This window comes from Crassostrea angulata, chromosome 10 (assembly GCF_025612915.1).
Source record: "Crassostrea angulata isolate pt1a10 chromosome 10, ASM2561291v2, whole genome shotgun sequence".
Classification (NCBI taxonomy): domain Eukaryota; kingdom Metazoa; phylum Mollusca; class Bivalvia; order Ostreida; family Ostreidae; genus Magallana; species Magallana angulata.
Genome location: NC_069120.1, coordinates 38,369,396 through 38,393,744, shown reverse-complemented (window position 1 = coordinate 38,393,744; position 24,349 = coordinate 38,369,396). Strand labels below are relative to the sequence as shown.

General features: G+C 34.9%; 2 protein-coding genes across 14 annotated transcripts in view; both read right to left on the bottom strand.

The window, feature by feature from the left end:
* Positions 1 to 17,565, bottom strand: part of LOC128168351 (RNA binding protein fox-1 homolog 2-like) — a 31,871-nt gene extending 14,306 nt beyond the window's left edge. Inside the window, exons 1-4 of one of the 11 annotated variants that reach the window (XM_052834586.1) lie at positions 17,503 to 17,565; positions 16,799 to 17,244; positions 2,266 to 2,472; positions 974 to 1,024 (exon numbers count right to left, since the gene is read on the bottom strand). In XM_052834586.1, the coding sequence (XP_052690546.1) occupies positions 974 to 1,024; positions 2,266 to 2,472; positions 16,799 to 16,957 (417 nt within the window). In that variant the 5' untranslated portion in view covers positions 16,958 to 17,244; positions 17,503 to 17,565. Of the gene's footprint in view, positions 1 to 973; positions 1,025 to 2,265; positions 2,473 to 2,569; positions 3,056 to 3,429; positions 3,677 to 3,807; positions 4,222 to 5,010; positions 5,296 to 5,462; positions 5,641 to 7,314; positions 8,113 to 8,307; positions 8,611 to 16,084; positions 16,112 to 16,798; positions 17,245 to 17,502 lie in introns of those variants that run through there. The other 10 variants (XM_052834595.1, XM_052834587.1, XM_052834594.1 and 7 more) reach the window with 10 other exon arrangements.
* Positions 17,566 to 21,073: 3,508 nt separating this feature from the next.
* LOC128165858 (rap1 GTPase-GDP dissociation stimulator 1-B-like) overlaps positions 21,074 to 24,349 on the bottom strand; it is a 32,047-nt gene continuing 28,771 nt past the window's right edge. For all 3 annotated transcript variants that reach the window (XM_052830758.1, XM_052830756.1, XM_052830759.1), the window contains one exon: positions 21,074 to 23,749. In XM_052830758.1, the coding sequence (XP_052686718.1) occupies positions 23,613 to 23,749 (137 nt within the window). In that variant the 3' untranslated portion in view covers positions 21,074 to 23,612. The remainder of the gene's footprint in view (positions 23,750 to 24,349) is intronic.

The window sequence follows — 24,349 nt, the reverse complement described above, 5'->3', positions numbered from 1 at the left end:
ATTCAATATTGCTTTAAGTCATACACAATTTACAATTGTGATCTTTACATATATTGAAGAGATGACTAATTGACTATATGGATATTTAAAAGAACAGTACTACAGTATACATCAAAAAGCAATATTGAAAGAAATCTTGTTTTATGAGTGTAAATATATGAATTGGATTTGCCAAATACCCAAGCTCAAACTGGAAAACAAAAACCAAAACTTGAAAATCACAAATTCCATATCTCAAGGCTCTTGGGTTTTTTTTTTTTACTTCACATTAATGATTTTTTTCTTCTTTTATCTCTAATGTTTCAATCACAATGGTAAATACATCTATATTTAGATAAAAAAAAATGTAGTTTATAGGAAATCAGGAAACAAGCCTTCAAATCAGGAATACATGATGAACATAAAAAATAACGTAACATAGGAGAGAATGAGGACATCTTAAATGTTACATCTTGAGATAAAAACTTCCTGAAAGAACTCTAAAGTGTCTTAGCAAATATTACAAGTGTCAACACATATAATTTTCTAAGGACTTCCCCTGTTGGACAGATTTCCTATCATAATCTAGATTCTTCATTCTCTCCTCTTTTTTATTTGATTAAAAACTAAAAAAAATTCTTGTTAATATAAAACAACTAAAAAGAAATACATTTCCCAAACACCACACACTGATATAAATGTATAAATACTGTGAGACAGGGAAACCATACACTACTCCGATAAGCCAGATTTTGACCTTCCCCCCCTTTCCAAGAATCCCCATGCCAGTAAACATGAGCCCCAGTTTCTTATAGGTCAAACCTCGTTACTTATAGGTCAAACATCCTAACAAGCTCTGGGAGAAGTGTATGGTCTCAATAGGACTCGGAGGTCCAATGTATCTGAATAATTAATACTGGTATTAGCTAATTTGTTTTTGAGATGATTTTGGGATGGAAGGAGTGTGTTTATTAACATGCAGTAAGTGATGAACCTTGTTGATCCCCGCCAGCATCTCTTCATAAGGGTATGCACGTGGAAGTCCCTAAAATAAAAGTCACATAAATGTATATGTAAAACAGAGGGGGGACAGAGAGAAAAAAAAATAACACCCTTACCCACTTACCACACAATGAAGTTCTTGAGAAACTTCAAAGATGCTACAGAGAGAAGGGCCTTTTATTATGGGGGAGAATGCATAATGGGAATTTTGAGAATTACTTAAAAATAAAATAAGAGTGACACATAGAGACTTTTTATCAAGGAGAGAGTTTTTTAAATGGTTCTCTGTGTCTGAATCTGTCTCTCCTCATCAGGCCTCTCTATGTGGCTGTGTTTGGGCTACGTTTCATGTGAAGTGACTCACTACAAACATCACACACTGCCAGCCACCAAAACGCCTGCTATCTTCTTGGCATAGATTCTTCCTATCAGGAATCTCTCTTCCTCTCCCTCTCTCCCAGTGAGAAACAAACACTGCATAGTTTATACATTACTTTACAGGGATCATTCCTTTTTATATCCAAAGCCAACATTTCAGGAATGTAATAGCTTCCAATTAATTACAGTTACTAAACTAAAGATACTTTTTATCACACAACAGTTAAATAAATTACTGGACATCTTTTGATGTTTTTCAGTGACTGTTTCAACTCTTTCATTCACAAGCATTAACAGACTGAGTATAGCGAGAATGCAGTCAACCGTTGCAGAGATATCATGAAGATGAAATATATAGGGGGATGATGGCACAATGCTGGATGATTCTTAGGCTATTACATCAATATAATTAGACTTTAGATCTGTGATAGTGTCAGACATTGCCCAAGTAAATCCACACTGTATAACAAAAAAGCAATCAATATTCTGCTTCCTAGCCTTTGATTTTCAACATTCAGTTACAAATTGAGCATTCTACTACACACAAAAAAATATGACCAATGAGAATATGAGAAGAGTATACACTTTATAACTTAATTAATTTCAAAGAATGTGAACAAAATTAATAACCAAACAGAAAATCAATACCAGACTTTCTACAACAGGAGTGAAGAAACTACCACAGATGTACACCACATCACATGCTAAAGGACTATTTTGAGCAGAGTGAATGCCTGAAACCTAAAACATCCCATGGAAATTCTGTTAATGAATTTCATCATGAACCCGCACAGAATACAAATACACATGTATATTCAACTTAACTGGTCACCAGGCAAAACTCATTCCAGCTCATGCCTAGAAAATAAAAGAGTTGAAACGAACACTGTGGTTTCCCGGTCTTACCGTCTGCTGTTCCACACCACCATTGGCGGCGACTGTGGTGGTGGGGTAGGTGGCAGAGTCTGCTTTGAATGTGGCTGCCTGTTCAGCTGAGGCCGCCACTGAGACGGGCTGACTAGTGACCACCACTTGCTGGGGGTGGCCGTATTCATCTATCCCTGTCTGTGCCGCATACGGGTATGCAGATGTCATTTGATTCTGCACCATGTGCTGCAAGAAAAAAAGAATAAATAAGATAACCGTTTTTGTATAGGTAAAAGCACTCACCAACATGTTAACATAAGCAATAAACATAGAACTGAAATACCATGTCAGGGTCCGCCATTAATGACAAAATACTGTACACCACACACCAAACAAAAGCTCATGCCTTCCTCAACGAAGTCACAAGTACTCACTTCCTTCCTACTTGATTTGATCCTTTTCCAAGCATGAACAACCAGTCCTGCACTTATAACATTGATGTTGATGTGTATTTGTATGTGTATGTGTGTGTGGAGCCTTAATTCAGCTACCACACCAGATTTAGACCGACTCTGAAAATTATGATGTCAATTTGCGACAGGAAATTGAGTCTGGGTGCAAGTTAAACCCCTCACATTGTTTTATGTCCAACTGTCAGTCCAAATTCTGTTTTAATCGCTCTGTGACAGTTTCGGTTTTGGTGTTTAACAAGTACGATGACAGATGTCAAAGTCTAGACCAAATGAATTATCGGATTCTCGTTTGGATAAAAAAAGGGGGAAGCCAATGCCCATACCTATTTTCAGTATTTTGTTACTAAATACTAATACTGGAATTTCTATAAATTTACAAGTCAGATAATATCCCTTGAAAATTTGATAACCATGCAAACCAAATGATTTTCAGACAATTTCAGGCTAATTGCAACACTATATTACTGTACTAAAAATCAATGTTTCATTAGACTGCTTTTACAAAAAGTATAGCCCTAAGGCTCAGAAGTAGTTTCCTATAAACATCACATATGTTGTAAAATCAACAACTGATGCAAAATGCTGGAACCATGCCGAAAGGAAATACAGGCCACAGAAATAAAAGCAAATAACAAATCCCAGTGAAAAAAACATATGGCTGTTCCACTCAGAAACACTATTAAACCAAAATTTAAAAATAAATAAACCAAGACGACTACAAATCTCCAACCTTTTTGTCCAAAGAATTGAGAATTGGCAATTTTCCCCTTATCTCTGCCATATTACGATGTAACAGTACAGGCACCATGGTAAGGAATGATCAATTTTAGGCCTTGCAGAGAGCCTCATGGGTAACAATTGAATTAGCATTCTTTCTCTTTCAGAATAACACCCTCTGTAGCAAAATCTGCCACACAGTTTCTGAACAGTTAGGGCAATAGACAAAGAGATCCCCACATGACTAATCAGTATGCTCTAACGCTGCACTTGTAAATTTATTGTGTTTGGCCAGCATATGCATGGTTAAACCAGTGTGGAAAATTAAAACAAAAAAAATTTATTACATCATTAAATCAGACTTTTAAAAAAATGATTTTTTTTTAGTTACCTGAAAAGCCACTGGAGCTCGAATCATGGCAGATCCTAGCACCATCTTGTTTGTGTACAATATCTCTCTCTCTCTCTCACCAGAAAATCTCAACAATACACAAGCACAAAGCACATCTATACAACAACAGCTGCAACCCACTCAGTATTCACAAAAGAAGTCACAAACTGATGATGAAAATGCCAGCAGGAGCATTAATGAGAGGATTCCTCTTGTTGAAGACTACTGCCTGAGAGTGTGACTCGATGGTAAATGATGTCAATTATTGACCAGCTGAAGATGGACCACTGTCAATGTACTGTGAGAGGGTGTATGTGTATATATATGTGGCTGTGTGTATAACAGGCAGACATGATATAACCAGATGTGACACCTACTTCCTCTGAACCCTCACTGTTTAATCCCTTCTAGTCAATAAACAAGGCTGTATGCCTAAGGGTGGGGGGAGCCATCCCACTGGGATACAAGCCTTTGTGTGCATATACACTCACACATGTGGGGTAATAAACATGGAAAGGAGGGGTATTTAGAGAATTGCAGTGTCAAACTGTGGGCTATTATAAACAAGTACTTGATTATTTCCTCAATATCCTCATTCACAAAATCAACTGAATTATTTAAGATACACAGAGGTAAATAATTCAAATTCTAATAGGTAGACTATATACTCATTTCATATATCAAATTACTGCTGGAGAAAATCTAATCAATTCCTATTCAATTTACATTTTCCCCTGAGAAAATGCTTTCTATTAGCAAGTCAATTTATAATGCCTGTATGAATTTACGTGGAACAAAGAAGAGATCTTGTTTGAAACATCTAAAAATAGATTAAGAAGGAAGGAGGGTGTATTAATCTCACTTCCTCTTGGACAGTAAAAGTAAACAGATAGCTAACATAACACAGGTTTTTCCCCCAGTCTTAACATTTCTAATTCCCTGTGTGTGAAAATTCCAATAGATTTCCATGACAACCGGTTTATCAGCTCTGAATGGTAAATTCCTCATCGAGACTTGCACATTACTCAAGGAAGACATTTTCTTCCCTTATCTCATGCCAAAACGTGATGATACACATCTAAACCATTTTTCTTACTAATTATCATTATAGGCAAATGAAAATGAGGTATTATTAATTTTCAAAAGCTATATAAAATTCAAACATCTACAAAACCAGCCTGGCCATAACAGATATAAATTTACCATGTTCAAGAATTGTAAATCCTGCACAGAATTGGCAGAGGCTCCCATAGAATGCACTGGCAACCACATTTTGATCGTGTACTTGTAACTGTACAAAATGATACTCCCAGTTGAGCGTTATCTACATTATACGGGCATTAGATCCAATTTGTATAAACCATGAAAGGTTAAATATAATACTCTCATTTCATGCACAAATTAGAGTTATAATACAGATAAATTGATTTTCTAATTAACTGTAGCCTAAAAGTATGTATACCTACAGTGACAAACTTGCTAAACATAAAAACTTACCCATCAAGGGCACAGCTGGCCCACATAACATTTCATGATTAATTTTTACACTAAATTTCTCCTTGTTCCACCATTATATAACAAACACAAATGACAAAGTTTACAAATATTCCCCAAAACCACAGAAACCCACATAAATATACAGAAAATGTTATTACCAAAGCTTTGGTCAAAGGTGCTCCTGGCCACATCATGGGATTCATGTTTAAATAAATCTCTTAAAACTTTTTCTCTTGGAAATCACACCATCCAAAATGGCGGTGTGTTATCAAAAACTGATGTAAAGGGAACAAATGTGCCAGCATCTGGTGTAAATTAAGCCCCATCTTGTCTATGGGGGTCATATGGTATCTACCAACATCCATTGGTTAACAGCATGTTCCAAACTTGGATTTGGAGCCGTCTGAGATAAGGGGTAACAGGGAGGCTGTGTGAACAATTTTCAGTGCAAAAAAAAAAAATCCTCACATAAAAAGTAAACAAACTTTATGCCAACTCCTTTTTTTTAAATTCTTAAATAAAAATCTTTAAAAAAAAAGACAAGTGATTAATGATATGTTCAAAATGATAACATTCCACCATGACATATATCTGTGATTTTAACTGCTAGAGTAATTAAACCTGAAATTTTGAGAGCTGTATCAGGAGTTGGACATTTAAAACATACCCAAACTTCTTCATTGATGGATTCCCAGTCATTTATGATAGAGGCAAAAACCTTTTGTCCTGATTCAAAAACAGGATACATTTTCTTAGTGACTTTACCAATTTACCAAAATATGAAATAGCAGACGGCATTATTGTCAAAGATGAAACTTACAACATGCCAATCAAAGATTCAGCTGCAGTAATCAACAAATGCTATGTACACTATGTACATGTAAATTGCATGTAAACTGCTTATGCTGCAGAGTAAGGGAAATAACTCAGATTTCACAATTTCATCTTTTATCTAGTTTCCATAGTGATACAGCAAAACATGGCATCTAAAAAGTCTGACAACAAAACTTTAAGCATTACATATACTACAACAAATTTTTTACAGCATATAGAGTTTCAAGGTATATTACTCTTTCAAACATCTGGGAGATCAAAAGCTTTGATAGATTGAAGTCTGATATATACCCTGAATCGCAGGGGCCATCTTTGAGTCAATGCTTGCAATTATAAGCACATTTCACGGATCAACAGAAGAGCAAGGCAGATTGGAGATTTACCTTTAAAGCTGACAGCACATTGTGCATGTCAGACATAACTGTGTTGGTAGTGGGGTACTATCCTCGAACCAGGTATTTAAAGGTACCCCGACACCTTTAATCTTCAGGGTACAAGACAAGAGAGTAGATGAAGGCATTAAAAATATACAAGTCAAAAGTAAACAAACAAGGGCTGGAGTCAACCCTCCTTTCAATCACTTTCCTTTGGACCAGCAATAAAAATTTTTACAACATAGATAACACTTCCCATTTCTAAAACTTTATGAAATTTGGCCATCAAAGGAATATTTATAACGGCCCCTTTCGGTGTTAATCAGGAGTATGGTAGTTTTAATCTTTTCAAACTGTTACCAGCACCTGACCTAAGGGAAAGGCTTGTCACCTGCTAGATATCTCTTTAATGTACAACATGCTGGAAGACAGGGGATAACTTACAAACTTACATGGCTCTTAATAGACGTACACCCTCTGGGGATTTTTATCTATCATTCATTAACCTTGCTAGCTGTTTAGATGTTAGGTCAAAAGTGTTTCTGTACAGAAACATGCTCAAAGGGAGACAAATGCAGTGATCAACACAAAAGGAAAAATAGAAAAATCAATAGATTTCATTTCCGTGATTTATAACCAGCTCCCATCTATTGATTTTGCAGTAAATTACACGTAAAAAATGGCCCTGAAAATGAATCTAACATAGCATAACGTAACGAGAGGAGGCTATAGATGATGTAAACAAGACCTAAATGTCGATTGAAACAGCTTATTATAAAAAAAAATTTGCATTTATACTCACAGGTGCAATGAGTTGTGTTGTCAATAACATTCCACCGCTAGGAGGAAGATATTATAATGAGATACATCTAGTACATCTGTTCATAGCCCAACACAAAAGTCACTAATTGATTGGATTCACACACTTGCAAACACACACACACACACTCAGGTGAGAAAAATCCAGGTAAGAGCCAAGGGTAATCACATTTGTCTTTCTCGTGAAAAACAGAAATCAACAACGGGCCGTAAACAAAGCAAGCCGAGTTAGACGTCCCCTCATGGAGACAGTTTCACCATCATGAGAATTAATCTAGGCGCACAACATGTGCTAGGCCCCTTCTTATCATAGCTCCTCCGTAATGGTCATTTAAAACTCCTCCTATATAATCACTTGGTCATATAGATAAAAGTTGACATTGTGACGAGGCATAACTAAGGAGAGAGAATTTTTCTTCCGAGAGCAAGCACAGTCCAAGGGAGTAGAAAAACCTGCCTAGTTTAACCTGGAGTGTCTAGATGGTAATGAGACACGGGTCAAGAGCTATCACAATTCCCTCGAATACCTGGAGCACAGCTAGGCTTTGTGACGCTGTATTGTTAAACAATGACAGAGAACATGGCCATCTCTCTCGTTGCCTGTCTATTACGCACTCTAACGCTTTAATTTTAAATTGATTGCCTGGACTTTCTCGGAGCACATTTGATATTGGGCTTTGGGTTTTTAACCTGGGACAAAACTGACAGCTGGGATCAACTTTCATAATGTTAAACTAACAATCACATCATGTCTTGCAGAGGAAAAAGGAAAAAGTCTTGTAAATGATTAGACCTGAAGATTAGATCAATTTTCAAATCAGAGCTTCAGGTTTTGAGTTTAAATCTTTCTTAACTTTTGCAATTTCTGGCCTTTAACACCCTAAGCTGTTAATGGCATTATATTTGAAAAGATAACCATGATTTATTGGTGTTGTTCCCCAGCAGGAATGTTAAATTTCACAAATGAACAACTTACCATTTTCCCTCTGTTTTTTTTCTTCCCAAGAGATCACGGAAATCCTGTATCTAATTCTGATATTCACTGCAACACCAGCTATAAACTCCAACACAAATATATACACACACAGCATCAAAAAATAAACCTTTGGACTCGAACACAGAGCATGTCAATGTTTGTAGCAAATGCTCTATCCTTGCATGGTCACTTCAGAGCATTTGTGGCTAAATAATGAATTAGCAGAACTTAGACGAATCTGACAAACTGTTGTGACAGCACATTATTTTTGTGGCCATCTCAAAGTCATGAAATTTATCCCTAAGCAAGAGTTAAATGAATTATGGGAGTACCAAACCAGCTAGTAGCCAGGTAGTTACTGAGCCCCAGGCCCCACATCTATCAACAGGGTGGTGTGTGATGTGGCGTTACGTGGCCCCTGGACTGCTCTATCCTGCTCATTATAACATTACTCCTCAGGTTTAGCTCAGCAAAACAAGGTGACTAATGAATACCTGATCCAATTTAATTTGTTATTAATAAAATTCTAATTAAGATCTCACAGGATTCGCAATTTTTCCCTTTTTAATCATCTTCCCCTATCATGGATTTGCTTGAAATATCAGTACTATTCAAGATTTTTCCATCATCATCATAAGAAGAAGATTATTTTTCAACATTTGCTTGATCTTTTCTGCAGAAGAATGTAGAATCCTTATTACAAACAGGTATCATTAATTAATATAGGATAAAAATTATATATCCTGTTAAGAAAGAATGATGAAAGCATATGATTTACAAACTTGAATACAAAAATTGCAATGTTTCAAAAGGATAACAATTTGGAGTGAGAGAGAGAGAGAGAGAGAGAGAGAGAGAGAGAGAGAGAGAGCGCACTTTGCAGTCACTTCTCAGAACTTACAAGGACATGAATTTACCTCATTTCATTGTTTCATATAATTAAAGATTATGTATGCAGTAGTTGTCTGGACATATTTTTTGTAAGTAATACAAGATATTTCCAATGAAACATAATCCACACATTAAGAATAAACGGTCTAGATAATCTATTGATACACATGCATGCACATTGTCGTTCCTAGTTCAAACGCTCATTAAATACTGGGATATTTAACTGAATAATGATAATGATAAATGATAGATTAGATTATTTCATCTGCACAATTGTGAATCAAAATTTGCAAATTTAAGATAACTATTTCAAAAACTTTTTTGGCTATACTGGGGTGATTGACAGGGATATTTTGTTAATTTTGAAGCCATCTCATTTTATTCAATGCCTTACTTCCATCGACTGGTTTTCTTTCAAAGAAATCCAGTTTTATCTCTTTGAATAACATACAATATGTTGTGAACAGATTGTGACCTATATAATATGTGTCTTTAGGGTCAAGATGTTCAGCTTGGTTACCTACAAAAATTACTATGACCTATGCAGTTTCCAATTCTATTCACTGCCCAAGGGAAAATCCAACCTTGACTCGAAAAATATGTAACATTTGAAACACTTGAATACACTTCACACCCTTATAGCATGACTCAATGTAGAAAAATACTTTCATTGTTGGGGCTATGACTTTTTATGCACTTATTTAATTTAATATATGAAAACAAAAACCTGTTTGTTTTTATCAAGTTTCGATCAGTCAAGATATTCCGAGCTAGCAAGAAATGACATGAACAAATTTGCATACAAAGCTATGAAATTGAATCGCAAGGCAGGAGAACAAAGCCCCAGGTTGTATGATTTATCGTTTCCAACTTAATTAATCTACCCGGAGCTTGGCAGAGTTTAGATCAGGTACCCTGGCATGGCCCGTTTTTTCCCCAAATGTGTCCATACCCCTCACATTACTCATTATCAATGCCGAGATCTAACAAAAGCCCAGGCACCAGTAAAAATAACATAGGAATAGAGTCATCCATCCGTGAGCAATATAGCACTGTTTGATCCTTGTAATTGTTACAAATAAAGTGCACACGAACAATTCACGATTTATGAAATGGAGACTGTAAGAGGTTTGAGGGGTGTTTGCATTTGATCAATTAAAAACAATATTCAATTCAGCTGATTCCAAAATGCCCCGGTTTTTAAATGGACCCAGCCCTAAGTTAATGCCCAGCTCCTCAAATTTCAGCTTTGTTAAAGGTATGTGTAACTGATACACAAGTGAAAACATTTCTCATAGTGTCATTTAGTGTCTTATTTTTTCTCTTCCTATTTTGCTTTATCTTAAAACTCCTAGAATATTGCGAGAGAGAGAGAGAGAGAGAGAGAGAGAGAGAGAGAGAGAGAGAGAGAGAGAGAGAGAGAGAGAGAGAGAGAGAGAGAGAGAGGGAGGGGGAGATATGGTTAAATTACATTGTATAAACCAATATTAAACACATGAACAGTTCGAAAAACACCAATGTGCAACATAATAATCAATAGCCATTAATTATCTTCAGGAAGTAATGGTGCTCGGAGATAAAAGCGATCTAATCTAGTAATGATGTCATCGCATTTGATGAAAGAGAAATTTGACAGCAGTTTCTTCTAATTCTTCCTAAAGATGCTGAGCCTGTCAGGCCTACAAGAGTCTTTGTTAGAACCTCTATCGGACCCTCTATCCGGACCCTCTATCCGTTATATTCAGTAAGCTCTATTTTCAGCAGCCTTCCTTCCTTTGAAATCAGTGATCTGAAGTGTTTAGTGATGCCTTGTAACAAAAGCATGTCAGATGACATACGAGTGTTAGTTAGTCAGACTTTGCACTAGTGACTTACTTGGAACAATCAATTACAATGACTGGCTTTTCTCCTTCAAACAAAAGGGCATTTGTGCAAAAAATTTAAACTTGCCAATGGAAAGCTTTTAACAAAGAGTCAATTTTATGAAAAGAGAATTTAGCATCTATAATGCTGCATCAAATGTTTTTTAAACTTTGAAAGTATATACAATGACACATTATCTATTACCACAAACAAAATATTGTCACATGGAGTTATAATCGCTAATCTGATTATTGGAAAATTTTCTTAATTTTAGGGAAAGCTGCACAATAATAATGGTGACTTTGGGGCATACTCTAAAACCTGGCCTGGCCTGGCCTGGCTTGGCCCCATTGGCCTGGCCTGGCCTCAAAGTTGGCCTGGCCTCACTTTTGGCCTCAAAATTGGCCTGGCCCCAAATTTTGGCCTGGCCTCAAAAATTGGCCTGGCCTCAAATTTGGCCTCTACAAAAATTTTTGGCCTCAAATTTATTTTTATATTTTTTTTACATATTTGACGTTTTTATTGATGTTTTATTGATTTATTTTCAATGCACATTAAACATCACTTTTGGTGCCTATAGTGTCTTAAAGTGATAATGTATCAAAAATAATAGTTACAATTGAAAATATAGTACTAACAATTTATATCTATGACTAAAAGTATGTTGAGTAATCAATTCTAACAGATTTTTATTCAGTATGATTTAAATTCTTAAGAACTTAAGAATGTGATTTTGCCCTGCAATTGTATAATGATGGCATGTTTTTGCAATGTATTTAGATCAAACTGCTCTCAGGATTAGACACTATCTATGCAACTCTTCTTTTACCAACGACTTGTTTGAGAAAAAAGTAATGGAAGAGGCCAATATTTGTTTATTCTATCAAAAATCACAAAATGTTCTGCTTTGTTCAAATTCCGATGATGACAATTCTCCATAGGAGAACAATTATTTCCTAAGTATACAAGCAACACATACAGGAAACTCTACTCTATAATCAGGAGGTGATGAATTAATGAACATCACCGGGTCAAGCTATCCAGGGATGCAATGTTGCAGTCGTTCACAAATGCCATTAATTAAATTAGACATGTGAAATGTTAAACGGCAGGATAGGCAATGAATCTGACCCAAATGTAATAGATTAAGGACAGAAAAGGTTGATATTAAATTTCTGCTGGGGAGGGAAATTTGGGCTTGATTGGTGTTGACAGGTAATATAAACAAACAGCAGATTTTAAAGTGCATTACACAGTGATAACAATTTAATGCTATGTACCAGTTTACAAATGTTTTGGATATCAATCAGGTCAGTCTCTTAAAATGATGTTTAAATTTTAAATGGGAGATGGGAGTGACAACTTAATCGCTTTAGTATTGGGAAAATCTATTTCTTATAGTAGGAGCAGTGCTGTGCATGCATGTCATAGGTATTTTTTGTGTGATTAGACATGGATTAAAGTAATTCAACTTGAAAAATCGGTCATCTTGTCATATATATTTTTTCATATGATTATTCCTTAAGAATATTCAATTCTGAAAGAAATCAATAAAAATTCAATTTTAATCTAAGAAAATGAGAAAAAAAGAAATTTTAAAATTTGAGGCCAAAAAGTTTTGAAGAGGCCAATTTAGAGGCCAGGCCAATTTTTGAGGCCAGGCCAAAATTTGGGGCCAGGCCAATTTTGAGGCCAAAAATGAGGCCAGGCCAACTTTGAGGCCAGGCCAGGCCAATGGGGCCAAGCCAGGCCAGGCCAGGTTTTAGAGTATGCCTGACTTTGGTGGTCTTTACCTCAAATGTACAATGAGTTGTATAAACAGGCTAATAAATGTTGAAAATCAACCAACAATAGCTTGGTAATCTTGTTTGTTTGGGGGATAGCAAGTGTGGAATGTGATTTGTGTATATAATGAAGCGTAGTAGGATTATTTAGGATAAAGACCAACTTGTTGACTAAATTAAACTATCTGGCTAATCTGTTGTGTATCCTGCCAGTCCATACAAACAACACAAGGCTTTATTTTATTTCAACAAATAAATCTTTGTTCCACAAATTTCAATGATTAAATATCATTCAAAATTTGTCCATACATGCTTTTGAGACAATCAATCTATTTTCCATTGCTGACCATAGTCACCATACTGATATTTATCATCATGCACCCCGATTCAAATAAAATAATTCAAAAAACAAGTTAACTTTGTTTAATAAAGGTTTGTACATAGAGTAAGCACCAACATTTGAAAATCATGGTAAATGACTATATGTGGTGTTGATAAGGCTTGAAATTTGAAAATCTTGGAATAAGACTATCTAATATCACTTTCATTCACCCATTAATATCCTGTTAAAGTCAATTTGCATATTTGAATACCGATAACCCCTATACCTCTCCTGAACTCCAATATTTGCATTTTATCTACCACATTCATAAACATGAATCAAGTGGTTTAAAGATTAGATAAAATGTCAATCCACAACATTAAGACATTACTTAAAGACACCTAAATGACAGAAACTAATGCCGGGAAGACAAATACCTGAGGGATACTTCTGGTTTGGATATCAACTGGTCATAAAGAAAAGAATGAATCGATACTCTCAAAACAAAGCCCTCGTCACTGGAGACGAGAATCGGACAATTCATAAATCACATACCAGGGACTTAGATTTCTTCCGATCAATAGCAATTATGTCCAAACTTGTACTGTAGTACCGTGCAAACCACTGCAATTCTAGTCTCCCTATTTTCCAGACGACCAGTTATCAGACTATTATTTCCCCTCCGTCCCACACCGTCCCAACTTCCCATTTATAGTTCAATGTTTCTACCTTCTGATAACAAACTCCTACCCAGTTTGTACTAAAACTTGCCCATTAATGTTAGCCTGGACTATTTAATTATTATGTTCTGTACTGTGGTGTGTTTAGATGGTAGAATTTTGGCCCCAAGCACCTGCACAATTTAGGGCAATTTACATTTGTAACCCTGGCCTGCGCTGGAGAGCAGAGCTTGGTGACACATGAATGTACTAGCAAAACACTCCAGGTTGCACTTTAAAATATAAGTGAAAAGAACAAATTTTCATTAATTTATTGACCTGACTTGATATAAATCTTGAGTCACGTTATGTAGAGCCTCTTCATAGCTCGTCCTGTATATTAAGCAGAATTGCCCGTAGGTACGAAAAAAAAAACAACCCACCGGTGATATTACTTACATCAAATCCTTATCAATATTCATAAGAAAAACAGGAAATTGGCATAAATGTATTGAGAATTTTGTTAGGGACTATACAACAAAGTGTAGTTAAGGGAATATTTTTATGTTGTGTGATGGTTCCTATCACTCCGGGCATTGGGCCCATTTAATAAGTGTTCTCGGAGACAAACACCTATGCATGACCGATAGCATCTGCCTTGTTTTACAGGTACTTAAAACCAAAAGGCCTTTCTTGTTTAGTTTGTCGACTACATTTTCCACGCAATTACACATACACACCCATGGTTAAGTGTGTGCATCATACTACACACTTCAGACATGACCCTGTTGTGTCGCTTGTTAACTGCCAGTCAGGAAGTTGACGCAGACTAAATATACACACAAAAACACGTATTCTCAATTACATGTGAAAAAACCCAAACTCTGACCATGAAATTTCCTGATTGACTTATATAATCTACAAGAAAAAAAATATATCCATCATGCATATTTGCTACAAAGTGTGTTTTCCTAGCAAACAAATGTGCATCCATATTAGCAAACAAATAAAAATGAAGGGAAAAAAAGAAGAGATGACCTTAAGTGTAAAAAGTCATGAAAACTTACACACTTTCAATCAAACATGTTTAAGAATAATCAATAAAGTGTGAAGTTTTTTACTTTACTTGATAAAAAATTCATGTTTCTTTGTCTGGGAAATAAAAGTTATTACAGCACCTACCGAAAATATGTTATCGAAATTACCAAATTTTTATTTGTGCATGCAACATGTTTTGCAAGCAACAAAACAAAGGCAGCCAAGGTACCCTTCTTCCGTGAGACATTTATGGGTAACAAGAACAATACTGAAACAAGTTGCTAGCCTAGAAATGTGACTTTAATGACGGATATTCACAGCAAAAGTCATTACATGGTTATAAATTTTTGGACAAGGAATAGTCAAGGGACATCCATGTCTGTAGTACATTAGTGCTAAAATCAATACTCTGAAACTAAAACCTTGAATTATTAATTACTGTTTTTGATCAGATGGGTACACATGAATGAGAATTTACAGGAATTTTCTGTTCCAACTTTTCGTTTGTGTGTTCAATTCAGAAACATCCAAGAAAACAGGAAAAGCTAAAAAATTAAATGAAAGCAAGAGTTTTTTGTTGTTGTCCTTTTATCTAAAATTAGCTCCAACTTTTCAAGAAAGCCACAAAGACTGACTATTAATATTTAATCTTGTAAAGAAGGGTCTAAGAAGACTGCGAGGTTTCCTAGCAGAAAGAATTTAAAGTATACTTGTTACAATGTAGATCTAGATTCGCACACACCTACAGGGAAATATAAGAGCAAAGTGTTAATGTTCAAGTCATGATGGCAACCACATGCATGCTTAAAATATTCCAACTTAAATATATCAATTCCATGCAATAAATGAATCAAACAATACTCAGAATAGGTTTTTTTTAGTAGGCAATCATCAGTACTTCATTCAAAACTATACACAAATACTAAGTTTTGCAGACCAGAATTTCGGGAGTACAGAAACCCCTGTATTCTGAAAAAGACAGGGAAATAGGCGTATTTGATTTCTGTATATGATAATATTAATTACCGGCCATGCTTCATACATGTATCATGTTGGTTATTAAAACACATACATCATAACAGGTGATTTATTTTTTTTTTGGCAAAAAATAAGAATACAGAGGTTTTGATGCATGCTTGTTTATGAAATGCAGTTCTTGAGTGAACACTTTCCAAATGTATTTTTTTTTTTGTCAACTACAATGCATTGCGTTTTCTTACCAAAGGTTGTCATTATAGTCAATATTCCTGAAATTTTAAAAAAGTTTGAGATATGCTTTTCAGTAAATGGATAATTTAGTCATGCAGATGTCACATCATTCAACGCAGAAATGTAAATAAAGGAAGATCCACTTATCAATTATCGGTATATATGATCAATCAGGGTTTTAAACATGCTACAGAGAAATTCGTTTCAAAAGTTATACAGTCAAGACAATTATAGAAGACAAACATGAGAGGAAATATCAGTAATCCTACAGTTGGATCTAGTACTTGTCAAATTTGAGACAAGCACCTGCTGAGAGAGAGAAATGTCACAAAGGCTGTTGCTTTTCACCTACAGGGCAATTTAGAATGGCAACAATACCTTCTCCGCTATTGGCATTAGCATATTTCTATTTTTTTAGAACATGTCTTTCAAGAAAATCTTTTATTTGAATCAAATACATAGAAAACATGAAGATTTTCCTTAATATTTCAAGGTTATAATTTTGAAGGGAAGTAAAAATTTTAGACGCGACAGATATATGAAATTTTGTGTGCAATTTCCTTCCTTGAATCAAAACTTTATTATTTTCGACTTATTTAGATCAATCATCCACGTATGATTCTTCTACTGTCGTGTGTAACACACGTGCTCTTTTTGTTTACACGAAAGGCAGCATATGACAGATGGCTCTTTAATGGGACCTGAACATTTTTATCGATTCTTACCTCAACATGACCTTCATTTTCTTTGTTCTCTTCGTATGTACTTCCAGAAATCTGTGTCACTGATGGACCAACTTTCCCCTGAAAGTCTGTCTTGATGTTACTCATGAACATATTCATATCGAGAATAGGAACCGTGACTTGTGTGGCTACCTCCGCCATGTTGGACTGTCAACGCAAAAATCACGCTTCAGAGGTTTCCCGAGATGACACTTGATGGCTTGTGTGAAAATACGTTTACTCGCTATAAAACAGAGAGCTTTAAAGTGGTACACTAAGCTTAGCGTCCATTGTAGTCAATTCCTTTTTTCCGGCCTTTTACATCCGCTGCAACCTTCCTGTTTTCAAATAACCCTCCGTTCGCAGAGTTCACATGAGTCAGCTGCTGCTGAGTCCTCTCTCTGTTTATAATCTGACAGCGCGCCCTCTAGTGACGTACTGGTCAAACACTGAAAAAGTTTTCGCTGGAAATGAGTTTGAACATAAAATACACGTGTAAGTTCGCTTGCTGATGCATTAAAGATTTTTACACTAATTAAAAAGTGAACAATTAATAATTGCTATTGTTTAAAAGCAATATTATTTCGCGCGGGAAATTTCATCACATGATCGGTGCACAAAGGGCATACATATATGCCCCCTCCTACCCCTTTCTCAAACCAAGCTACTCACTGAAAACTAATTTTGTTACATTATCACATATATACCTTCGGTGTTGGTAAACCCTTCAGTTAGAGTTGTCAGATCCACAATGCAGTCACACAATACACACCTAGATAAAGTCGGAATTTGAATATGTAATCAGACAGCAGAAAAAAAACGTCGTATTTCATGCCCGTGAACCATACAAAGAGAGGTGTCAAATTCACAGTGCATATAGAGATCTACATATCAGTTAAAAGGGGCGAATTTATTTCCTTTTTTATTTCTACATGTCATGAACCTTACAGATGGTTAAAATGAATGCATACATTACTGATTTACCTTTTCAGAGCTGCCTGGATTTGTAAAAATTCGTGTGAATTATAATTGATTTGAGGACTAATTTGACATGGAGGAGTTATTTGGGTTCATCGCTTCAATGCTCGTTTTATTGTATGCGTACATATCTCATCCAAAAAGTCAATGTATTATAGTATATGATAAGAAAATGTATATCTATGGTCAGTTTTGAGAACTGATCCTGAATTACTCGTCATTGCAAATTATATGTACTGTCTGCTATATTCTTAGGTTCAACATGTTTTTTTCCTTTACTTTTGAGAGCGACTAAATGACCTTGAATCGTCTGTTATTTGGCCGATTTGGACCCTGACTATATAAGTAGTAAATAATATGCTACCTATTTTTTTATTCTTCATTTTTTTTATGATATTTAATAATTTAACTGAGAGAGAGAGAGAAAGAGAGAGAGAGAGAGATTTTATTTTTCAAAATGTTGCAAAAATGGCCAGTATAATAAAACATGATGCACACAAACTTGAAATCTTTATAAACTGTATCGATATCATATAAATAGTGTCGTGCATTTCGACGCATGCACATGCCTTATTCTGTTGGATGTTTGCTTACGGCCGGGTGGGTTTAACTTTGTGAATGACTCTGTATGATTGATTACTGTTTAAGTATGTTAGATCATGGGTGCCCCTCACTGGGTTGAGAAGTCTGGAAAGAACAGGCGATTTTAAAAGCCGTTGGAGATATTATCTAAAATATACAATCGAACAGATTCACTTAGCACTTGTTTTTTAACCGATGAGACCTTGAACGATTTGTATGTCTTTCACTGTGGTAAAGTTCTCTCTATACCCCTTTAAAGGGGTGGGTATTTGACTCGGAGAGGAACTCAAAATAACATTTTACGTATTTGAGAAGACGTTTGCAACATTGCTTATAAGAAGAATTTCCGATATTTGCTAAAATGTTTGCGCGGAAATATTATCGTTTCCCAGGTAATCTTCACAAACAGTCAAGCTTTAAATGAGATTATTAATTCATCAATCCAAATACTGACGCTGAATATATTTATTCTAAAATAAAACATAGTAATATATGTATAAGCATTTTGGCGATTGCCAGTGTCACACGTAGTGAAATTTTGCACCCCCTTCCCCGCCAACCCCTGTCGATAATTTAGACAGCCAAAAACATATCACCATCAAAGGCTTTGATAAAATCCTTATTATCCCTATCACACACTACATTAAAATAATTACAACAAAAAGTATCACGAAGATAAAACTACACGAAATCAAAACAAATATTTACATTTCTTTGTTGTGTTATGCATATCCTCTTGTTCTAATTGCCACAATATCGCTCTTCCCTGCACGTGATACAGAAAAATAACACTTCACGATTATGCTTGGTTTTATCTGCCTAATATTTCCGCACCCCACCGCGCTAGTACACCACCACGCGCCGGGTACATATACCCGGAATATTACAGAGAGACTCGGTCGTGCAATCAGGGAAATCAAATACATTAAAATAACACTTAACTCGCGTGATATATCCGCCGGTTTCACAATCATAAGGATAACAAAATATTTGATATTTGCTTTTGAAAGAAAAAGTCATTTACATAATGAAAGCCCCCATCATCCGGATTGCCTTCGCCCAAATAATACCTTTCTAAAACAAACACACGGGGGTTTAAACGGCTTTTTTCAAAATGAGAAATATATATGGCGTGTCAATATATATTCTTGGTGTGTACTTGTGAAGGTTTATGAAATGGCCATAGAGTTTTCTTATGTTTGCAGATAGATTTCAGCTCTATGAATTCGCGGTTCCACAAGGAAAACACTTGGGAGGAAATATCTGTAATGAATAGCCAAAATATATATTAAAAATTCAAAGTGTGTAATTACTTAAATGTAAACACACTGATCCTTGCAATATCCATTCAGTACAATAGGACATACAAATGTCAAAATCGCGCACGTGTTACAATTTGTTTTTATGTATTTTTTAAAATATAAGTGTAATATATATGCAGTTTATTTAAAAGTACTGCACAGAGGTGATTTTTGTATGCAGCCATAAAAATACTCTGGATATTCTATAAAAGAAATACGCCACAGCACAGAGAGAGAGAGAGAGAGAGAGAGAGAGAGAGAGAGAGAGAGAGAGAGGTCAATTAATTCTTCTTACACAAGCTCAAGGAAAACAGCACATGATTACGACTAACTATATCATTGATTTCTGAGTGTGCAATACAAGCTTTTAATTGCAGCCACCGGCACATGACCCGCAGCATCTAGACAAGCCATTAGATCCACCCATGTTTTGACCCAGACGACTTACTTAATTCCTCCAACGTAATAGAATTCCACATATCGATCCTAGCATGTCCAATGATCACAAAGACAATTAAGGGATGGAATTATCCGGGAAATCGCGCGCTAAGGAGAATTAAAAAATTTACAAGTCGTATTAATCAAGAAGATGAGAAAACACACGGGGGGACCGTATCGATCGAAATCTCAGCTATCCGTCTTTATGACGTTGGGTCGATATAATCCGGGGGAAAAATGTTCTCATTACATGTACAAAAATAATGATTCCTTGCATAAAGTGCGAGAGGGGAATGGATGCATTAAAAAAATGTGAAATATGGAATATTGGTACATGTACATAAATAGTTCTTTAGTCAACGACGTAACGTCAAATGGGGAGGGTAGGGGAGGGAATGGGGGAGGGGGAGAAAATGCTCTGTTATTCTGTGATCCAGTTAAAATGTCTCACTAGAGGCTCTGGCAAAAAGCTCCACTTAAAAATTCAATTTGATAATTCAATTTAATTTGAGGAAAAAAATCAAAATTCTCAAGTGGTTAATAAGATTGCGTGGAGTATAAAACAAATAAATTTTGGAAAGTCGAATTTTTTCCCCTTCGTTCTTCAACAATACACCCGTATTTTATTACACTTGCATATACCGGTATATACCACACTTAAACACACACGAAACCGTGCACAATCGAGGCAGATTGGACGCCAAATTGTTGAAATCTTATCCCACCGCTGAAACCCTGACTGGGTGACTGCACTCCGCAAAATAATTAAATCCACCCGGTAAATGTCATCCTAAGTTCATATCTCTCAGTAATATTACGACCATAAACTCCCTCCGGTTACAGAGATCGCATTACCTTCCACTCCGCGGCTAATGGCCAATTTTCCCAAGAGAGATAACTCCAAATTAACCTAATGCAATACCTCAATTACATACATGTACGGGATATCTGGGAGATATTTCAAGCAAAACACGACATCTGTATTTTATATCAGTCTGTAATTGTTGCAATAAACAATATATTTAAATTACACAGGTACAGTCTTTATATTACAATTTTCTCACATGCTTATCATTGATTTGGCTGTTTATCAAAGGAAAAACAAAATTTTATGCAAGATGAAAATCACATCTATTCAAAATTGAACTTAACCAACAAATGTCACAAGAAATGTACTAAAAGTAAGAAAAATTATAGACTTAAAGAAGAAAAAAAAAACAATTTAAACTAAAAATCAAAATAAAAAATAAATGCCATCATAATGGGACACAAAATACTCGATTTAACACAGAAAAACCAAATGTATACAGATTATACCATCTCACCACCTCTTTTTGGATTAATTGTCAATCTATAAAGTCACCAAAATAAAGATTATCAAAACTAAAAAATATACACTGGAATGCATTGACATATTTTGATTTCTAATAAAAACCAGACCACATGCACATTTTCTTGTAAACACAGGTACAAAAGAACTAAGAAAATAACACAGAGAAATTCTTAGAAAGTAGATGACATATGTTCATTACTAAACATATTGTTATGTACAGTAGATTCCCTACCAGGCAATGACACAAGTAAATGGGGAATACCGATAGTCATCTGCAAACAGGTATATGTAATATGCATGTCAAAATAGACCTCCATTTTCTTCTTGTTACATACTACTACATGAAGAATCCATATGTTCATATTTTACTATCATTTAAACTTGGCCAAGTAAAACAACTTGTGTTTATAAGAAAATTCTTTAACTATATCATATTTTTCTCACTCTGCAATGCTACATAGGAAAAAACTCATCAAATCTCAAAAAATTACTTTTCTTCTTTTATAAAAAGAGAAGTGTTTTAGAAGCAACATAAATAAACCTACAGTGTTCCCAAAAATAAATAAGAAATATTACAGAAATATTGGCATTTTACGATTTTGCAGGAAATTCAATAATCTCCCTTGTTTATACATGTAGTCATACCTTGAAATAAAGAAAAATGAGCTCAGAGCATAAAAATTTTACTAAATTTCTATTCATTTGTTCTGTTTCACACTAAATACAAAGAAAAGATTGGCTCGTGATATAACATGCAATAGTACCTTGGTTTTGAGCAATTGACTACATAAAATTATGCTCGGTATTTTAAAACATACTGAATGCTGCAATATATGGGAAATTATTTTGCACATCTAGATTTTGTATTCTAGTCCATCTGTCACTCAGAAATCAGATGTCGATTCTAAGAATAAGTTAGACATGCCAGTAATAATCTAAAATTAGAAAAGGACTTAACGTGACCACAAAAAATATACAGCATGCTTCATCACAAAACCCAGGTGGACACAGAACATACACTCTTAAAACCAACGGCGCAAGTATACAAACCAAAAATATGATAATGTAAACACAAAAGAACAGCTATATGTATAAAGGTAAAAAATATGGGTGGTTTTATCATTGTTTATATACATAGAATGATTGCCTCTGGATAAATTATAAAACAGGAATAAAACCTGAATCTCTTGTGATGTATTGCACTAAGCACTAACTTCAGCGACTAATCTAGAATTTAAAAAAAAGGAACTGTATTGCAAAATGAACAAAAAGAAAAAAAAAAAGAAAAAGTTTCTAACAAGAAGTCGACGGTATTTGTTAACTGTTTGTTTTGTATATTTTCTGCCACATTTCAGCATGTTTTTGTTTCTAAGAAAAGAAAATCTGACTTCCTTGGTGAAATTTTCCATCAAGTTTTTAGTCATTACTAAACCTCTTCTGGGTTTTTTTTTCATGAAACGCAGCAGATTTTTAAAGTTTTCCTGCTAACGATAATTAAACAGACAAAGAAAGAAACATGTAACACAGCCTCTTTTTTTTTTCCTCAATGAAATACCATTAAAAAGCCTTGTAAAGTTGAGTGATAAGATATTTGCCTAATACTAGCAAAATTCATTAGTTTTGTTATTTCAAGGCTGACAAAAAGCAATTTTAAGTACCTGTACTTTCAAAGAAGGTGAAGTGACTAGTGAAGTACCATATACAAATAAAAAAAATTTGATAAGGTGCTTTACTGAATTGAAGGAAAAAATTTTAATCTTAAAAAATTCAGATTTTTGTATCGCTAGATCTTTGTATTCTTGGGAGAAAGAAAAAAAGTTTCACAACTTACAGTTACCTTAGATAAACAAAAACATGTCACTTAAAATATATCACCAACAACAAAACAAGAAAAAAAAATTGTGGCTAGTAAGTTAATAAATGCAATGGTTTGTTCAGTTTTTACACATTTGCTGGTGCTCTTTGAGCTAAGCAATTTTTACATAGTGAGCTTGACAATATCTCCTCATCCAAACTAAGACAACAGCTAATCAAGGTGTTTTTGCTACAGGTGCTCCTTGCTGGCAGGTGTCCAAGTCTCGCATTTTGGCATCAACACTCATTCTATCTCAGTGCGCCTCATTTCAACTCAACAGCACAATGAGAGCAACTCTGAGGTTCTATACATTTTTGTACTTTTCTCAGTTCACCTCTCCAGAGGAGCTTCCTCTAGAACAGCAACAAACGTGTTTGCGGCCTCCCGAACTTTTTCCTCTTCATGACAAGACAACTGTCTGGCTATGTCAACAATTCCAGATGTCATTATCTCCTCTTTCAATGATTCTGTGAAAAGTAAACATAAAAATGGTAGAATGGCATGAAATATCATTAAATAATTGATGAATTCATTAAAAATTCTACTTTTTATTCCCCCCTAAACGGCAGAAAACGAGTGAAGAGCCTACAACAAACCACTGGGATATTCAATCTTGGAGTAATGGAATTTAATTTGTTTGACAACTGAGCCAAAATACTGTGTAACTGGATTTTTCTGCAGGGTGCTATCTTTTGCAGTATCATCTCAAACAAACAAAAATCAATTGCAAATATGGGTTTAATATTATTTCTTTTTTTTTTTATAAATCATCAATAAACCATCAAAGAATAAATTAACAAAAATTAAATGTACCTATTTTGCCATAAAAATTGCAATATTTGCAACTGCAGCATAAAACAGTTACACAACAGAATTCATTCATGACTCAAAAAGAGGCAAGTATGAAAGAAATATCTCACATAACAAACAATAATCAACATGTGTAAGGTGAAGTTGTATAAATGGGACAAGCGCAAAAAATGTTTTAACAAACAAAACTGTCAATTATTATAAAAAAAAAAAAAAGAAGGAGAGAGAGAAAAAATTGGGAAATATGGAATTCGTTA